A 20,599-nucleotide genomic window follows, 5' to 3' on the forward strand; every position below is an offset into this window, starting at 1 on the left:
GTTTACAATGCTCTGTACAATATCTACAGTTCCTTATTAGAAACTGGAATATTGTCTATATTAATACCAACGTCTCCTCCCCCATTGTTGCATATTAAAAACCCCTCCATCTCCTCATTTTCTTCACACCTCATCTCCAAGCTCCTCTTGAGTATTGAGAGCCTTCTTCCCCCTTAAAGTTTAGTGAGAGGCTAAAATGTGTCAGTGTTTGAGTGTTCTTAGTGTTCTTGTGAGTTCTTGTACTGGAAGCTTGAGTGAGTCACGAAAATTGTAATTATTCTTACCCTAGATCTTAGTTTATATGCCAAGTCTTGTTTTTAAATATGGAAGTGATCAATTTTAGTTGAGTTTAGAATAATGTTACCATGCTTAATTCAAAATCGGGTTCATTAAGAATAGATTAAGTATTTAAATTGTTTTAAGTGGAAATTTTAGCTATGGCATGTCTTAGCATATTTTGATATGATTTATTAATGTCTTAGAATAATCATTGAAGGTTTGATTTTGAGATTAGAAGCATGCTATGATAGATTTTAATTCTACTTTGTGTTGATCATCAACCATGCATGGTTTTTTAATTTAGTTATGATTAAGGCATGAAATTTTGATTTATTTCACCTAGGGTTGATCTATGAGCATTTAGAAAGCCTTGTGATTGGGATAAGAATGAAAATACATGTTTTTGGGTGAATTTTGAAAAGCATGCCTTTATAATTTAAGCTAAGAGCATCATGCTTGATTTATGAAGGATTAATGAAGATTAAAATTTTTAGCCATGATTAAGTGTTGGGATAAACTCACCCAATAATTTGCTCTTATCATTTTGTTAAAGACTATAGTAATTATTTGTGATTAAAGAAAATTGCATAAGCATGCATTCATAAGATGTGGTGGCCGTGTGGTTGGCCTTCGCAGCGGGCTAAGATGTGGTGGCATGAGCCTCGGCTCCTCTGGTTTTGTGGCCTAGTCATTTGCGAGTCCTTAGTTGAGATGGATAGAGGAGATATGTTTTCGGCAAGGAAAACAGAGTAGCTACTACCAAACAAGGGGCGCCTGCGTAGTGGACCAAGAGAACGCAGGTTGGACTGGAAGGGTTGGGCTTCCTATGCAATGGTGGTCCGAGATTCAGTGAGGCATCTGGGTCAAGGCTGGGCAAGAGATGGCAGCATTAGGGTATTGTATGGGCGAGGCACATCTTCAATGAATCTCGTGCTTTGGCGGACTCGCAGAGGCAAACAGGCTTGGGTTGCAGCTTCAGTGAGCTTCTTGTGGAAGTTGGTGCTCGTGCCTTGGTGGACTCGGGGAGGAAAGGGAGGCGGCTGCATAAAGATTATGATGAAGCCCTAAAAGCTCCACTTGCAAATGGACCAGGCCTATGTGTTTTGTTGTTTACTTAAGCCATGTATTTAGACTGGGCCAGGTGTTTTGTTTAGCCAACGTCAGTGTTTTTGTGTTTATATTTTTAAGTACTTTGTTTCTATTCCATTTCATAAATAATATGAAATTTGACAGGGTACAATATAATCATGCGCGCCGCAGCGAATGCGTAACCAAGCTTGGTAATTTGTTTGGTTTGGACAGTATTGAATTAAAATAGAAGTTAAAAATTGAGATGAAATAAGATGAAAGTTAAATAAAATATTATTTTTTAATATTATTATTATTATAAAATTTAAAAAAGATAATTAATTATTATATTTTATGTGATAATTTATAAAAATTATAATAATAAGATGAAATAGATTGAAAGCACCTCTCAATAAAAACCGTTAGTGATACCGTACGTGAATTAAAGTACCGCTTAGTATATTCTGAGTCAAGTGAGAGTTTAGATAATTAAATTGATTGATGAAGTACTCACCCCATAACTAATTAACTAAGGATGAAGTACTCACTCTATAACTAATTTACTAAGGACAAGTCCTAGATCCCGACGAAATTAATAAATACGTAAAACTTATGGTACGACAAGCCTATTAATTAACACATCAAATACACATTTGACATGGAAGCCGGTGCGCGTTCACATCAACTTCATGCACAAGATAATATTTGTGTTCTAATTTTGTTTTAATATAGTTAATGTGGTCCAATATATAGATGATCGTAAATAAATAATGTGTTTAAAAGCTAATAATTTCTACTTACGAGCTGGTTTATTTATACGCAAAATTAGGGGTATAAGAAAAAAGTGGGTAATTGGTTGAACTGAATTAGACCGAATTTGTAGTATTAGTTCTTAGAACTTGAAATCAGTGCGATATTGGTTTAAACCGAATTAGACTGGTATATATATATATTTAAAATTTTTATATTGTATAGAACTTTTATATTTTTATTATATTATGCTAAATTTCTAATTAATATAACATATTAACATAGTCCCTCAACTTCTGCTAGGGTTTGACGGCGGCACTCTCCCTTTCTAGGTTGAGTTTTCCCCAAGGTTCCCTCCATTTCAGTGGGTGGGGTTTGTGCTTTGCTATTTAGACTAGCAAGTTTTTTTAGGCGTATTGCCCATCGAGAACTCATATTATGGCGGATGAAATCACAAAACGATGGGAGTCTTTGAAGCTAACTGATGAAGAAAAGCAAGAAGTAACCCTATCTGAAGATGACGTTTTATCTTCTAAAGTAAGAGGGAGCTATTGTCTACTTGCCATGATTCTCAATGACAGAATAACAAACAAAGGAGCTTTTAAATCCACTATGGGGAAAGTATGGAACACAGCAGGCTAGATAACTTTCAAAGAGTTGGGCAACAACAGATTCCTTCTTGAGTTCCAGCTCTTAGTCGATGTTAACAAGGTATTACAAGGTAGACCATGGTCGTTTAATCATCATCTTATCTGTTTGAAGGAGTTCGAAGGGGTTTTGTCGCCCAACGAGGTGAAGTTTACCCCAGAACCATTTTGGGTTCAACTACATAACCTCCTGTTTGTAGGAATAGCTAGGAAGCTGGGAGAAGAGATTGGTGCAGCCATCAGGAATGTTCACACAGTTCAAATGGATGACCAAGGATATGGATGGGGTAGTTTTCTAAGGATTAGAGTGGAAGTCAATGCAACCAAGCCCTTGACTCGGCGTCACATGCTTAATCATGGAGAAAGACAGTGTGGGTTCAATTCAAGTACGAGAGGCTTCCCAACTTTTGTTTCAAATGTGGCTTCCTACAGCATGTGAATGGGAATGCACCAAACTTGAACTCCAGGATTCAGAGCAATATGGGTAGTGGCTATGGGCAGTTGCTGTACCCTCATCCTTCATGTCATCGAAAAAGAATGGAGGAACTCCTGAGTAGCACACTCAAGATTCTCCTTCAGGGAATTCCTCTGAGGAGCAAGATGAAGGAAATGATACTAGAGGACGACCCAGTTCAAATGCTGGGGGAGTGTTACCAAAAACAAGAATAGTTTCAACACCCAAGGAAGTTAGCACGGACCAACCCAACTCATTAGAATAGCCAGTTATGGATATTACAATGGAGATTGCCGACCTATGTTATCCCTCAAGCAAGCACGTTGAAGCTCAAGTCAACTTGAATTAATCCCAAGACCTAGGATTTCCTAATATGGAAAGTGAGAATTTCCAACCTAAGCCTCAGCAATCAAGTTGCAAACCTCTGTTTGCTGGGAAGATAGCTCACCTCAACACTGATTCTGACAACATAACTCTTAAGACAACCACCAACCCAGCCTCCAGAGGCAACATGTGGAAAAGGAAGGCTAGAGGGAGGGCCCCTGCCTTAAGTGATATCACCAACCTCTCAAGTGATCTCTCTCAAGCCATTAGCTACAAAAGGCCAACAACTGAAGTTGAACCCCCATGTAGTAACCCAACTTTGAAGAAAAGGAAGACTAAACTCAAACCTGGAAAGAGTCAAAATCAGGTGCCCTTCATGGAGCAGCCCCACTATCACCAATAAACTGTTTTAGTTGGAACTGCCAAAAGCTTAGGAACCCTCAAGTAGTTTATGAACTTCAACTCCTGGTGAAAGCAAAGACCTTCGCAGCCCCACCATCACTAATGAATTGTTTGAGTTGGAACTGCCAAGGGATTGGGAACCTTCGGATAGTTTATGAACTTCACCTCTTGGTGAAAGTAAAGACTCCAACTGTAACAGTCTGTTAGAAATTCAATGGTGGAATTTCTATATACTTTAAAAACCTTGTGAAAACTTCATAAATTTTCACAAATTGATAAATCTTACAGGTTTTAGTCAGTTAACATAATCAGTGTTATCACTCACTGTGGTGATAGAATTGTGATTTTAATTATTTGAGGTAGTTAAAAGTGTTAGAATACGTTATGGCATGTCCCACTAGACTCAGTTGATTATTTAGGATTTTATGGCTCAATAACTCATTTTCATAATTTTGGACGAAAAGCCTGTTCAAAATTGTGAAATTATTTTTTAAGAGCACTTTAGGGTTGAGTTTTGGTAAAAAAAATTTTACTGTATGTTAATATGAATATTGAATCTTCAGTATTAAGTTTATTACGTATTTTTTCGGAGTGAATAAAAATCTCGATAAGAGTACTAAGTGCAGTGTCTTCAAAATCACAATGTGGAATATCCAAATTAGGTTAGAGAAGTTTTATGTGGACATTTGGCAAGATCTTAACCATATATAGTGAATAGTATTAGACACTTGGCATAAGGAGGAACCAGTAGATGGTTTTGTGAAAGAAATCAATGTGTGAGATCATGCCACCTAAGCAAAACTTTTTTTCATCTGATCAACCAAATTGTGTCAGACCAAAGAGGGTTTCAACCCTAGTAAGATCCTAAATGGTTGAAATTCAATTGAAACTCCAAAAACTTGGTTGAAAACCAAAAGCCTAAATGGTTTCACTAAACCCTAAAGTTGGACTCCAAACCCCTTTTTATCCGATTTATAGCATTGTGTTTAATCACTTGATCAAATCACTTTCACATGCTATTAATTCATCAAATCCTTGTTAAGACATCATTATCCAACTTTTTAAAATTTGAAAATTTGATTGGGCTAAGAAAAATTGGATTTAGACTTGATAGCATCTCAAAACCTAACCAAACCTCCTTTAAACCCTAAATTGAATCCCACTTGGTTAAGGCTCACCAAGGCCCACGAATTTGGCCACCTAGGCAAAGATTCTTGAAGAAGTTTCCTCCCCAACATAGCAGACTATCCACTGCCCTTGGCTGCATACAATAGTGGTTTGATGTGATGGAGAAACCCACCTTATCAACCTCCTTACTTCACAACTTCTGCAGGTAGTCCTTTGTCCTTCACTATTCTCCACTTTATGTCACATAGCCACCTCCAATCAAGGGTCATTTAAGCCCATATCTTTCCCCTCTAGAATTTTAGAGTCGTGCAAGACACACTTCTTTCCCTTTAATCACTTCTTCACTTCGTTCTTAGAGAGAAATACAAAAGAGCTCTCTCGGGCAGATTTCTAGGGCTTTTTGCGTGGAGATTTTCAACCACTTGTAAGTATTTTCACACGATTACTCCTTCATAAAAGTTGTTTTTATTTGAGTATAGTTTCCGTATACATATTATTCGTATCATTCCATGGTTATTGGTTGGTAAAAAGTATTTTTAACGATGGAAAGGTCATTCTAGGAGTGAAACTAGAGAGTATGTTATGTTTTGAAATTTTTGACCAAGCTAATGGACATATCTTGGTCCGAAAGTTTTATGGGGTGTTTTTAGCATGTGTTTAAGGGTGTTCATTGAGGTTTTATTGCATAAATAAAGCTTTTGATGATAGATTTTTGTATATCTAAAAACTTGAAAATTGGAAGGGGAAAAACAGTTTTTATTTGGAGAAAGTATGAATATTTTATGATTTGATTTTACTCTAAAGGTTTTGATATTTTTATATGATGATCCTAAGTATCTTATTTTCATGTTAAAATATTATTTTGAAGATATTTAGTATTAGTTTCAAAGATATGATTTTTCTATGTAAGAGGATTTCGGTTAGGCTTAAGATTTGATATTTTTGGATTAGATCCATATTTTATTAATTTTTATTCATGTGATTTTAAGTTTGATAGTTGGACATTATTTAGGACACATTTTTAAACCATTTGGTGCTTTATTTTGAAGATCTTACCTTCTTAAGCCTTTAATCAAGAGATTTATCGAAGCTAATTAATAAAAAAGTTTATGTTTTTAGACTAAGTGTAAAACCAAAAACTCCAAGTGTTATTTTGTGATTTTGATAACTTTAATTTGATGATTTAAAGCATGATTGATCTTAGTATGAGGTTATGAATATGTTAGAAGTAAAATTAATATTTTTGGAATTCTTGGAGATGTTTTGATTTAGGGTCAAAATTTGTGATTCAAGTATTTGGATATTTTTACAAAAATGTTTGGTGTTGATTATTAGTTTTTCCTAAATGGATGTTTTAAGTATGGTTTTAAATTTAGGATAGGAAGATCATTGTTGTAAAATTTTGGTTTAAGCATGAGTTTTGAAGTTGGAAGGAATTGCAACAAAAATCAAGAGAAATGGCTTATGGATGTTTTGGCCATAATGTGTTTTCCATAAATGTGATTTATTTTAAATTTTTCTGAGTTAATATTTGCGTTTAGGACAAAATTTATATGAGGAATGTAAATTTTAAAAAGTTTTGAAATTAAGATGTGAAATCCTTAAGTTAGTGGTAAAAATGTCATTTTTCTATATGTAGAGGGTAAAATGGTAATTTTACTCTAGTTTGTCTCTTTTACACATTTCTAATTATAAGTAATTAAATTTCTAACTTTTAAAATATTTTCTTACAATTCCTCATGTTTCGTGCTTTATTTCTATAGAACGCGACAAACAAGGTAAGTTAGCTCTTAACTTACTATCAGTTTACTATGTATGTATGATGGATAAGGAAACTACAGTTTATATATGTATGTTACCATCTATTTCATGCCATGCCACGTCATTACATGTTTATCTGTTATGCATGATTTATTCTATCATGAATATTTATTTGTTACACAATCTATTCTGTCACATATTGCTATATGTCATGTTAAGTATGTCATATATTACATGTATGTCATATCATGTAATATTTACTATTTCAAGTATGTCATGTTAAGTATGATATCTATTATATGTTAGGTGATGTTATAAAATGTTTTCATCTCAAGTAAGACATATCTTTCGAGTTACGTTCAAATTAGTTATATCTAGGATACTTGTGATGTAATCATTATGATTGTCCGAGCATCTCCATTTGTAATTCACATAAGGTACTTTTGGCGAAACTATTTTGATTGTTAGAATGCAGTTCAAGTTTAGTTATGTAAATATTCCTATCGTAATCATTCTAATTTTTAGGGCAGTTCATTTAAAATACTCATGATGGAATCATTATGATTATCTGAGTATCTCTGATGGAATATATTAGGCAAAATCATTCTGATTGTTCACTATTCTTGACCAAACGGCTGGTGGAATCATTTTTATTATTATAATTCAAGTCCAAGTTCATGTTAAGTAAAGTACTCGGATCAAGTTTATGCTAAGTTAAGTTTTAGTTGAAGTTTAAGTTCATGTCAAGAAGTTGAGTTTAAGCAGTTAAAGAACTAAAATTTCAAGTTTATGTTAAGTCAAGTTTCAGATCAAGTGCATGTCAAGTCAAGTTTCATATCAAGTTCATGTTATGTTATGTTATGTTATGTTCACGTTCACGTTAAGTTTTTCAAGTTCATGTTTACATTTATGTTATGTTCAAGCTCACGTTCATGTTATGTTATGTTCATATTCACGTTAAGTTTCAAGTTCGTGTTCATATCATGCTATGTTCACGTTTATGTTATGTTCAAATTCACGTTTATATCATGTTATGTTCACGTACATGTTATATTTAAGTTCAAGTTCACATTCATATTATGTTATGTTCACATTTACATTAGATCTCAACTTCACGTTTATGTCATGTTATGCTTAGGTTTATGTTAAGTTCAAGTTCATGTTTATGTTATATATATTTACGTTCATGCTATATTTCAAGTCCATGTTATGTTTCAAGTTCACGTTCATGTTATATTGCTAGTCCATGTTATGTTTTAAGCTCAAGTTCATATCATGTTAAGTAAAGTTCAGTTCACGTTTCAGTTCAGGTTATATCAGTTATACCATACTATATGTCAAGTTATACTATGCTTACTTACGATTTTAATTATGCATTCATACTTTTACTGTCATGCATACATCATTAACCTGTGTGGGAGTTTTCTGTTAACTTACTGATATTTGTAATCAAATCTCATTATGGTAGTCCCAACTACCATTCTTCCCTGAATGGTAGATCTTGTTATAAGACCCGAAGGAGAATCCGAATCTGACTAATTGAACACGATCGACTAAGTTACAGTGCGATGTCGATGATGGCATAGTAATTAACTTAGGTTCCTACTTGTACTTATGTTGTTGTATCTCCAGTACTCTTTTGATCATGGCTGTTTAGTATGCCTTTATGTATGAAATATATTTCAAGTATTTGAGATATTTTTAGTTTAGTGCATAATATTGCTAAAGAAACAAATTTATCTACTGTGAATATTGTATAATGCTAGATGCATGTTAGAAATATTTCATCTTATATGTCATGAATGGGGGCAGGTAATCTTGTGTTGCATGTCTCGACGCTTCAGATGTCTGTTCAATCCTAAGCGAAATCTGGGGGTGTCACACCAACCTTGATTTTCTACATAGAAACCAAATGTGGTAGTGACAAATTGGAGAGAATTCACATCAAACTGGGTTTCGAATTCTGCTTCAGTGTGAACAACAAGGGAAGAAGTGGATGATTAGCTCTCATTTGGAATCCTCCAGTTAAGTTAACTGTGATTTCTTACACAACTTGGCACATCTTTGCCTCTGTCAAGCTATCGACTGATGAACTCCCTTGGGTGATGACTGGTTTTTATGGCCACTCAAATACTGCAAAAAGAGGCGAGTCTTGGCACCTCTTCAAAGAGCTAACACCTCAGGCTAATACCCCTTAGTTATGCCTCAAGGACTTCAATGAAATTTTGAGCCATAAGGAAAAATCTGGGGCTACACCTAGACCACATAGGCAGATTGTGGACTTTAGAAAGGTACTGGAATCCTGTGACCTTAATGATCTAGGTTACAATGGAGATAGATATACCTGGGCAAACAATCGAAAAGGGCAATCCTTTACTAAAGAGAGAATTGATAAAGCCTTTGGTAATACTGCCTGTATTGCTATGTTTGAGGACCACTCAGTTCACCATTTGTCAGCAATTGCCTCAGACCATAGGCCAATCTTTGTCCATGCTCATGGCAAGGAAGAGGAACAGAAAAAGGGAAGGGTTTTCAGGTATTAAGCAACCTAGATAAAAAAGGCTGGATGTGAGGTTTTAATTCAAAAAGCTTGGGAAAATTCCCGAAGGCAACCTGATGACCTACAAAACTCCATCTTAGGCTTGAAAAACTGTTAGGTGGGCTTAAAAGCTTGGAGCCAGGACATGAATAGGAGTCAAGGAAAGCTACTGAAATCCAAACTTGGTTGGTTGGATTCCCTAAAAAAAAACCAATGAAGGCCACTTGTATAAGGATATTAAAGTTGTGCAGAAAGAGATAGACTCCATGCTTGATGCTGAAAATACCAAATGGCAATAGACGACCTTGTAGCACTAGTTAAAGAATGGAGACAGGAACACGAATTACTTTCATAAGTGTGCTAGCCAAATAAGACAACATAACCACATCCAGAAGATAAGGGATGATGCTGGCTAGGAGTTTAAGGGCCCTCAAGCCATTAACCAAGTCTTTCAAGAAATTTTCTAGGGCTTGTTCACTACATCAAGGCCTGTTGGCATAGAGGCTTACATAGCTAACATGCCAAAGAAAGTAACTGAGGACCTGAATGCCACACTCTTAAAACCTTTCACTGAAGCCGAGGTCAATGAGGCTATCAACAACATGAACCCATTGGGATCACCTAGACTCGATGGGTTCCCTGACCTTTTTTATCAGGAGAATTGGAAGATAGTAGGACCAAGGATAAATAAGGCAGTTTTGGAACCTTAATGCTAGGAAGTGGTCTAACCAAATGATTGAGACCCTCATTGCACTAATTCCCAAGAAATCCTCCCCTTCTCAGGTCATTGATTTTAGGCCCATTAACCTATGCAATGTCTTGTACAAGATCATTGCTAAAACCTTGGCTAATAGGATGAAGCATGTATTATTAGACATTATCTCCTTTTTTTTGGGAGGGTGTTGATGTTTTTGATTGGTTCCACGGTATTCTTCTGTCATAAGTGAGGGTTATTTTTAATAAAATTGGAAGGAGGTCACTCATGGACAGGTGACCTTCGTCTCTTTAAAAAAAAAATATTTGAAATTATCTCCCAAACTAAAACTGCCTTTGTGCCTGGAAGGCTCATCATAGATAACATCATTGTGGCTTTCGAATCTCTACACACCATGAAGGGTAAATTGAAGGGAAGTGATGGGTTTATGGCACTTAAGTTGAACGTGAGGAAGGCATATGATAGAATAAAATAGGACTTTCTGAAATCTGTCATGTAGGAACTCGGCTTTGCAGAAGGCTGGATTGACCTCATCATGAAGTGTGTATGCTCAGTTTCGTACTCATCATGGTGTGCCTCAAACAAGTTTTCACCCAACTAGAGGGATTAGACAAGGGGACTCCCTGTCTCCCTACCTCTTGATCCTCTGCACAGAAGCTTTCAACTATATACTGAACAAAGCTAAGCAATCTGGTCTCATTACTGGATTGCCTATTAGGAGAAACAAATTTTCCGTTAACCATTTATTTTTTGCATATGACAGCCTTCTTTTTACAAGGCAAATCCAATGGAGCAGAGCAGACTCCTATCCATGCTAGAATCTTATGAAACAACTTCAGGCCAGCACTTAAATAAGAAGAAAACCTCCATTTATTTCAGCAAGAATACAAAGGAGAAGCCAAGGAATTTATCAACAGCATAGCAGGAATCAGAGAGACCAACTCCTACGAGAAATATCTTGGACTACCAACCCTTATTTGTAGGTCTAGAACTAAATCCTTCAGAAGCATCCTGGACAAAGTGCAGACTAAAATTAGCACCTGGAAGACAAAGTTTCTTTCACAAGTAGGGAAAGAGATACTCATCAAAGTTGTTATACAGTCCATTCCTACCTACAACATGGGCATCTTCAAACTCCCTAAGCAACTAGTCCAAGAGCTAAACAAAATGATAAGAAATTTCTGGTGGGGTGCAGCAACATCAAGAAAACAAGATTTACTGGGTACACTAGGATAAGATGAAGAGAGCAAAGTGCAATGGTGACCTGAGACTTAGAGATTTTGAAAATTTTAACTTGGCCATTCTAGCCAAGCAGTGCTGGAGGGTTGTCTCTAATCCAGACTCCTTTGCTACCTAGGTGTTAAAGGAAAAGTACTTCCACAAAAACTCATTCCTTTAAGCTAAAGTAGGCCAAAACAACTCCTTTCTATGGTAGAGTTTCTTGGCTGCTAGGCCTATCCTACACGAGGGTTTGATTTGGAGAGTGAGGGATGGAGAGTCAGCAAAAATATGAAATGATATGTGGCTACCAAGGCAATCAACTTTCAAACCCCAAACCTCCATTAGATTCATGCATGCTGACACAAAGGTCTCTTTCCTCATTGACAAAACTGCTAAGGAGTGGAAGCGAGATCTAGTTGATGCCATTTTTACCAAGGAAGGAGCTGCTATAATAAAAGAAATCCATCTAAGCCCCTATGCTAAACCAGATAGGTTGATATGGAGATGCACAACCTCAAGTAATTTCAGTGTCAAAAGTGCTTATCACTTGATCACTGAGCTATATAATCAAAAACTGGGTCAACCATCTGTACATTGCGATCAAGAGGGCTAGCCCCTATGCTAAAGTAATTGGCGATAACCACTTGGTTAATTTGGAAGAGGAGGAATGACATGGTCTTCAAAAAGTCCTTTTTGCACCCAAGTACCATTGCTCAGAGCTCAAAACATTTCATGAAGGAACTGCAACAAATTCAGCAGCAGGGCAAGTGCTCTATAGACAAAATGCAACAGTATGTTGCCTGGGTTGCACCCCCCAGAGATAGGCTTAAACTAAATTGGGACACAACTCTTAACAAAGTCAAATGTAAGGTGGGTGTGGTTACTTTTATCAGGGACCATGAGGGGAGGGTGCTAGCTACTCTAAGGATGCAGCACGACCTATTCCCAGATCCCCTCCAGGCAGAAGCTTACGCGACACTATAAGCCTCCATCTTTTGTAAATCAAATGGCTATCAAGAGGTCATAATGGAAGGGGACTCCCTACAAGTGGTAAAGGGCCTCAATTCAAACTCAGATTCCCACACCTACGCAGGTCAATTGATCTCAAGCACTAAAACCACCCTCAACTCCTTTACTACTTGGTCAACTAGGCATACTGTAAAAGTAAATAACTGTGTTGCTCGTGCCTTTAAGTAAGGATGCTCTTGGCATCAGTGGTTATTCCACAACTTTCAATTCTATTTCTACATGTATTGAAGTTTTGATTCCAAGCAATGATTAATGAAGGTTACGATTTTCTTATAATAATAATAATAATAATAATAATAATAATTAATATAACATAAAAATCTAATCTTATTATTCAAGTCTATTAATATTATAATATAAAATTAATATACTAGTATAATTAGACACTAACTATATTATTTTAGTCTTATTATTCAAGTTCATTAATCTCACTAATACGTTAAATACTATTTATACTATATGGACAATGCTACAGCCACCGCTGGTAGTTGCTGGGGGAGCTCCGCTAGTTATTTTCATGTATTTTTTTTACATGTATTTTTTTAACACTTTTAAATATATATATATATATATTAAAAAATACAACATCATAAAAAAATATTTCCTTAATTAAGAAGTAAAAAAAATAAAAATAAAATAAAACAAAACCAATAGTGACTCGTAGCAGGAGTGGTGATATCAGCATTATTCATATAATTAAATATTAATGAATTAATAATTATTAATAATAAATACTAGCAGAGCAATAAAAAAAAAACACACCAAATCTTTCGGATATATTTTGCCCCACGGTCACGACATTGACCGCATGCTATGATCCATCAATCTCTATATGCAAATCATATATCTCAGAATAATTAAGAGATGAGGTTTACTATTCATCATTTTAGTTTTTACAAACCATATGTATATATATATATTAAAATTTTCAATTCATCATCTATATCTTTGATAAAAGAAAAAAAATTAAAAAAATAGAAAAAAATATAATATATAGTTGGTGAGAATGATCAATAAAATTTTTGTTATCACGAGAATTATTGTAGAGAGCGACGACTTGCTGTTGAGGAAATTTAGACAAAATATATAATATTGTTGGGTGGCCATAATTTTCAATTCGAAATGACAGCTCAATAACCACAGTACTGAAACAGCTTGTATTAAAAAATTGATGGTGAAGTCCGCCTAAACAAGCTTCCAAGGAAAGCAACCAAATCGTTTCTCTGGATCTAAAAGGGTTTTTCTCCTTTTCACCCACGACTTTGATCCCGTGCATGTGGCCAACTAGACAAAACAGGTCTTTTCACTACTTGGACCAGAAATCCAAGCATCCTAGCAGCTAGCTAATTCATGGATTAAGAGATGATCATGTGCATGCATGCCACTTGCTGTAATCTGTGGCCTTAATTATTTTCAACTAGCTACTATATATTTCTGTACGAAATTCAGAGAAATAGGAAACAAAATTTGATGTAGGAAATAAGAAACTATGTTGTAAACCTAATTTTGCTTTTCTTTATCGTGAGGAATGTGTAGAATCTCGATCGGTGAAAGTACACATTCATTGTTTCCTGCCAAGAAAGAAATAACAGTCTTCCCAACAAGAAGTACTTGGGATGGTGCCATTGACACTCTTCTAAAACATGAGGAAGGTAGATTAATGCTAGTATCAATAATGATATCGTTTGTAAGGTGGTAATATTTAGACATGATTGTCAAGGAGTATTTATAAAATAATCCTCACCAAACAAGTAAATCATTCTCTCCATTCTCCATGGATCATCTTCCGATATTATTCCAAGCTCTTCTCTTTGGATTAATGGAAATAGCTTGGATCTGCACAAAGGACATGTCGCCTGGCCCTGACCAATCCAAGTATCAAGGCACTCCTTGTGGAACAGATGACAGCAGTTGCATAGCTCTCTAACCCCATCGTTGGCCTCTATGGAACTGATGCACACAACGCACACGCAGTCCTTGACTGTAGAAGCTCCTCTTCTTTCGAGAATATCGTCATATTGAACACAAGGAAGTCGATTCTTGATGGATTCGCCTATGAGGTGGAAAGGGACGGGTACCATTGAAGGAGATGGCCGAATATCCTCGGTCGGCCGATGATGATCATGTCGAAAGGAGAAGAGTTGCTTAAGAAGAGACAGGTATGAGAGTAGCAAGAGGAGAACTTCTTTCACAAGGCGGCCCGGCAAAAGGTTTTGTGAGGTTAAGCCAGTGAGCTTTGGAAACTTAGTCATGCTAATAAGACAATACAAACCCACGAAGCATTGAAGCCAAAAATGAAGGAGAAGCAGTACTTACCAATTGGGAGGAGCAGATCAGATGATCTTAAATGGAATTTGCTTGCAGAAAGTCAACTCATGGCCAGTTGAGTTGGCATGCATAGAAGATTGGTCACTATTGATTGTTCATGTTAAAAAAAAGGGGGTGTCTATACATATCGGCATCATGGAACAGATAATAAGATGGGATGATATAGTTTTAAGCTCCGTTTGGTTGCAAGAGTCAACAAAGATCAACTCAATTCATTTTAATTTTAAACTGAGTCTAACATTCCAACACTAAATTCTCAAATTATTAAATTTATCTAAACTCAAAACCTCCTTACATGTAGGATCCACAACCTTTTTCAATTCAATACATTTTTATACATGAGACCCACAATCTCATTCAATTTTTCATAAATAGTACTAAACTCATCATAACGTCCAAACACATTTAAACTGATTTTAGATGGATCTCACATAACTCACTCTATCTATTCAACTCACTACTGTTTATAAAGAACTCAATTCAACTCAATATCGAAACGTAACCTTAGATGGAAGTTGAAATTTGAATGAAATATTGTTAGGATATTATTCTTTTAATATTATTATAGTTTTGAGATTTTAAAAGGTTGAATTGTGTATTAATGTATTTTGTGTAGAAATTTAAAAAAATTATAATGATGAGATAAGATGAGTTAAAACTATCTTTATATCTAAATCCAGTCAAATAAATAAATGGGTGTGCCATTAGTAAATAATTTATTTGTTGGTAAAGTAGTTGAAAGGAAATATATATTTTTTTTAATTTTTCATGAGAGAGTGTTAAATGATTGATTAAAAATCATGACTATATTAAAATTTATATAATGCTATCAACTGCCATGGTTGAGTCTCTAATCTAACATAAACAAACGGTATATAATATGTATATCTTTATCGTTATCTAGATCGATGTTCATTATAATGCTCTGATGATCCTGTGGCAACAATATTATAAACAGAGCTACAGAAGAATCCCTAGCTTGATATTGACTTTTTGGAATTAAATTAATTGCTTAACTGAGTATATTATTTATTCTATTTACAAGCAAGTGTGTGAAACATATATTTTATATTGCTTATTCAGTAAGATTTGATTTATAATATTTAAATTTAAAATTTCTCTTTAAAATTAAATTATATTAAAAAATTTATTAGATACGTTATCCATACTGGCTTATAAATAGAGTTTTCCTAATTGAATATATATATATATTTATATATATAGCAAGTCACATGATATATAGAAGGAAGGACATTTAAAATTAAGAACCCATACTTGGAATAATTCTGATGCATATGTTCATCAATAAGAGATAAAGCGATTTGGATTAAAAAATACTTTCAACCAATCTTATTTTATCATATTTTATTATTATAATTTTTATAAATTCTTATATAAAATATAATAAATAATTTAATTTTTTTAAATCTAAATTCAATTTTTTTAAATTTTAAAATAATAATAATATTAAAAAATAATATTTTATTTAACTTTTAATTTTTATATAAAATAATCTTATCTTATTTGACTATCTAAATAAATTTTAATGTATTCTCATCACTCAAATATATAAAATATTTCTCTTCTTTTCTTAGATTTTATTTTTTGATTTTTGGATAGCTCGGTTCCGAAATATATACTCTAATTTGTCAACCATGCCGCGCGTTATGTCACCAATTATAAAGGTTAGACAAGTGGCCTTGGAAACATTCAAAATTTCAAAAAAGGGATTTTCTCCTCTCTCTCTCTCTCTCCCTTGATGACTGTCGACTGATGGGACAAGAATAGTTTTATTTATTTATTTATTTTTTAATTAATAAAATGAAAAGATATTTAATTGGCACCTTTCAAAATTAGGCTTATCCTAAAAAATTAGACACAGTTCATATGCTTTAGCCCACGGCCCATTTAAAAGACATTTCAACGAAGATAAGTCTGCAACTTGAATATGTTTTTTTTTTTTTTTTAGTAAGTCTACGAAGATAAGTTGACAATCGTACACTTTGAGTACCTGTATATATATATATATAATATCTTCTATCTTGTTGCCTCACAATCACGATATTGATCCCAGTAATATATAAATATTCTTGAGATATATATTTACATATATATATATGTATTATATATATCTTTATTAAAGGAGCAGAAAATTAAATTAAAGGAGTTTGATCCAAGTAGTAAAAAAAACAATCATAACATTTATCTTTATTTGAATTTTGAAAGATATTTAGAATATAAAATTCAAGGAGTTAGCCTCATCATGAATATCTAAGTACTGAAAATAAATAAATAAATAAATAAAGGCAAATCCATCTTTCAAATTTTCTCTAAAATATTTTTCACAATTCAAAGAAAGAAATATAGTATGCATATATCATTTCGTGACAACATTTAATATTATATATAAGATCCAAATATTATATATTTAAGGAATTTCGTCTTGAAAAAATAGCGAGCTAGCCTGTTTCAAAAGTGGTACGTCCAAGTATGAACGCAATAGCCTTTTTTTTTTTTTTTTAACTGCTTGGGGACCAAGAAAATTCAGCTTGGTCCATTCTATATATATCAAAACTTTTGGAATAGATCACTTTCGCTTGACCGACCAAAATTGTACAACTTTTAATTAGCTAATTTTCAAGGGCATACACCAAGCCGGTCTTCATTCGAATTAATAGATAAAAATCGTATCAAAAAATTTATTCATCATTTCTTTTTTCATCATTCTGTTATTATCATATGATGCGATATTAAATGATAATAAATTATTTATTATATATTATTTGAGAAACTAATCTCTAATCATCTAATATTACATCATAAAAAGATGATAAAAATTAAGATAATTAATAACATTACAGTTTAATTATTTATAGTTAATTTAACACTCTCTCTCACGTACATATTAGTCCGTCTCTTTCTTAAAAAGTGAGTTTAATAAAATTTGAACTCAAGATATTTACTCTAATATCATTTAAAATGAACACTAATTTACAAGATTAAGTGAAAGTAAATTTAATTATTTATATTTATTTTAACGTTTAACGCATCGAATATGCTGCTGAATTGACAACTAATTTTGACATTAACTAGAATAAAAAACTTAATTGAAGGGGTCCTAATAATATGACCACTACATAATTCGACAAAGTCTCATTTGTTATATAAATGATATGGAATGAAATAAAAATTTAAAAATATATTATTTGAATAAAATTTTTAATATTATTTTTATTTTAAAATTTAAAAAATTTAAATTATTTATTATATCTTAAATAAATATTTTTAAAATTTATAATAATTATATAAAATAAATGAGATCAAAGATGGGTTGAAGAGTATAACGGCCTCACGAAAATAAATAAAGCAAGCGCGTCTTTGCCTTTTACTTGTGATCCAAGAATCCATATAATATAAGAGAAAAACTAGTATGCCGATGACCAAGAGGTACGGGCAAGTACTCCGATACTTAATTGCTGTTAGTTTGACAAAGTTAATTCTTGTACTTCCGTCAATAGGTATTGATATATATAATGTAACGTGCTAACATATTAATGTAACGTCACTAAGTTCATGTTAGGAGGTTGTGATGAAATGAAAAATTTATGAATAATAATAAAATAATTTAAGTTAAAATATTTTATAAGATTTTAAAAAATGAGGAAGAAAAAGTTGAATAAAAATATTATAAAATTTAAATATTATTCTAATATAATTTTTTAATATTATTTTTATTTTAAAGATTTGAAAAAGTTAAATTATTTTTTAGATTTTGTTTAAAAGTTTGAAAAAATGATAGTGATTAGATAATAATTAGAAAAAAAATTAAAGATTTAAATTTAAAAAATATTTATATTTAAATGAGTTTAAATATTGAGATAAGACGAGATTTCTCAATATCCAAACGAGTTCTAAGTTTCAATTAAAAATAAAATGCAGCTACAATAAATATATATATATATATATATATTTATATATAAATATATATATATAAATTATATATATTATAATGCAGTTGTTCAAAATTAGTTGACATGATCAATAAATTAAAATAACGCCGTCGCTTTAATTGTTTGTCTGAATCTGAAAGTTTTGATGTTTCTTGCTCACCGCCGCGATATTTACCTGGTGATCAAAGATTGGTCAAATTGACCGAATAAGTACTCTTTTCACTACTTGGCCCAGAAATTCAAGCATCTATACATCATCTATATAGAACAAGTACATATATATGAAGAAATGGAAGCATTAAATTAGAAACTATATATGTTGATCATAACAATAAAAATTTATATATTTGACAAAAACCTTTTACTTCCCTTTATTATGAGGAATCATGTCTAGAAAATATGAGTGAAACAACAGAGTAATCAGCATTTCCTGCCTAGAAAGGAAGAACAACAAGAAGTTGGGATGGTGTCATTTACACTTATCTAAGATCGATATCAAAATCAAGAAGTACCCATTACATAATCCTCACCAAACAAGTAAACCATTCTCTCCATTCTCCATGGATCACCTCCCAATGTTTCAAGCTCTTCTCTTTGGATTAATGGAAATAGCTTGGCCCTGCACAAAGGACATGTTGCCTGGCCCTGACCAATCCAAACATCAAGGCACTGCTTGTGGAACACGTGGCAGCAATTGCAGAGCTCTCTAACGCCCTCGCCGGCTTCTATGGAATTCATGCACACAACGCAGATACATTCCTTGGCTATACAAACTCCTCTTCTTTTGAGAATATCTCCATATTGAACAGAAGGAAGATGCCTCTTGATGGATTCGCCTATGAAGTGGAAAGGGACGGGCACCAATGATGGAGATGGCCGAATATCCTCGCTATCTCTGAAGAAGAAGAGTTGCCTGAGAAGGGACAGGCACGAGAATAGCAAAACAAGGATGCATTCTTTTACGAGGTTGCCCGGAAAAAGGTTTTGAGAGGTGATTACATTCAGAGTGAGCTTTGGAAACTTAGTGTTAACGCATGGTAAACCCATGAAGCAAGTAAAGAAGGCAAAAATGTAAGGACGAGCAGTGAGTGAGCAGATGGATCTTAAATGGGGTATTATATGGCGAAAGTCTACCGGCCAGTTCATGAGTTGGCAGAGAAGATAGCCACTGCTTGCTTGATAATTCAAAGTACCGCGCCGACCGAGACGTCCGCGTCTTTGACTTTTTGGAGTTCAGACACTCGCATGGACATGGCGGGTCAAATGATTGCAATAGTTTCCAATGAAAAAAGGATGAAGTTTAAGTGCGAAACTTACTATTAAAAGATTAATATACGAAACTTGCACGTCTCAAATATACACAAATAGTTTTCTTTAGATTTCAACAAATATTACATCTTTTAGAAGTCCTAAAATAATGGAGCTGGATTTAATATTAATGGAATGAATGAGTTTGACTTCCTACCATTTCAAATTTTCAACATATATATAAGTGTTATAAACCATCTTGTATTATATGACTACATTTAGTTGTCATAATTGACCAAGTCGTAGTCGTCAATTAAGACTTTTATAACCCTATATATATGGGTATATTGATGTTATATCACACAATCAATTAGAATGGCTCTCTTTCATTCTCTCTCTATCTTTGAAGCTCTCTCTTTTCTGATTGATTCACAACACGTTATCAACACGATGCGAGAAAAATTCTTCCTCCTTCCAGCCACCATTTCTCTCTCTCTCTGGTTTCTCTAATCCTCGTCAAAATTGGGTTCTGGGTTTCTAGCCAGATATTTGGTAGATCTAGTCGATGGCTACAACCCGTTGAGAATCTGAATCGGCTGAGACCGATAAGAGGACGAGGGAAAACACGGCCAATAAGAGGAGGAGACTCGAAAGTTCGCGAAAGGAAGCTAGGACCTCGAGTCACCTTCCCATGGCAAGCTTTTCTTCTGCGACCTCGAATTCAAAGAGTCACAATCCAACTTTGGCCTCTTCGGT

At 33.8% G+C, this 20,599-nt stretch overlaps 2 protein-coding genes across 2 annotated transcripts; both read right to left on the reverse strand.

The window, feature by feature from the left end:
- Window positions 1-14,032: 14,032 nt before the first annotated feature.
- LOC122310332 (RING-H2 finger protein ATL58-like) lies at window positions 14,033-14,569 on the reverse strand. Its single transcript, XM_043124227.1, has one exon. It carries the CDS (start codon window positions 14,567-14,569, stop codon window positions 14,033-14,035), a length of 537 nt encoding a protein of 178 aa, XP_042980161.1.
- Window positions 14,570-18,941: 4,372 nt separating this feature from the next.
- Window positions 18,942-19,668, reverse strand: LOC122311406 (RING-H2 finger protein ATL1-like). Its single transcript, XM_043125956.1, has one exon. It carries the CDS (start codon window positions 19,640-19,642, stop codon window positions 19,097-19,099), a length of 546 nt encoding a protein of 181 aa, XP_042981890.1. The 5' UTR covers window positions 19,643-19,668; the 3' UTR covers window positions 18,942-19,096.
- Between the last annotated feature and the right edge of the window lie 931 nt (window positions 19,669-20,599).

This window comes from Carya illinoinensis, chromosome 5 (genome assembly GCF_018687715.1).
Source record: "Carya illinoinensis cultivar Pawnee chromosome 5, C.illinoinensisPawnee_v1, whole genome shotgun sequence".
Lineage (NCBI taxonomy): Eukaryota > Viridiplantae > Streptophyta > Magnoliopsida > Fagales > Juglandaceae > Carya > Carya illinoinensis.

Bases quoted from the DNA above. Each gene is read 5' to 3' on its own strand.
- LOC122310332 (XM_043124227.1), bottom strand. From the start codon at position 14,569: ATGACTAAGTTTCCAAAGCTCACTGGCTTAACCTCACAAAACCTTTTG.
- LOC122311406 (XM_043125956.1), bottom strand. From the start codon at position 19,642: ATGGGTTTACCATGCGTTAACACTAAGTTTCCAAAGCTCACTCTGAAT.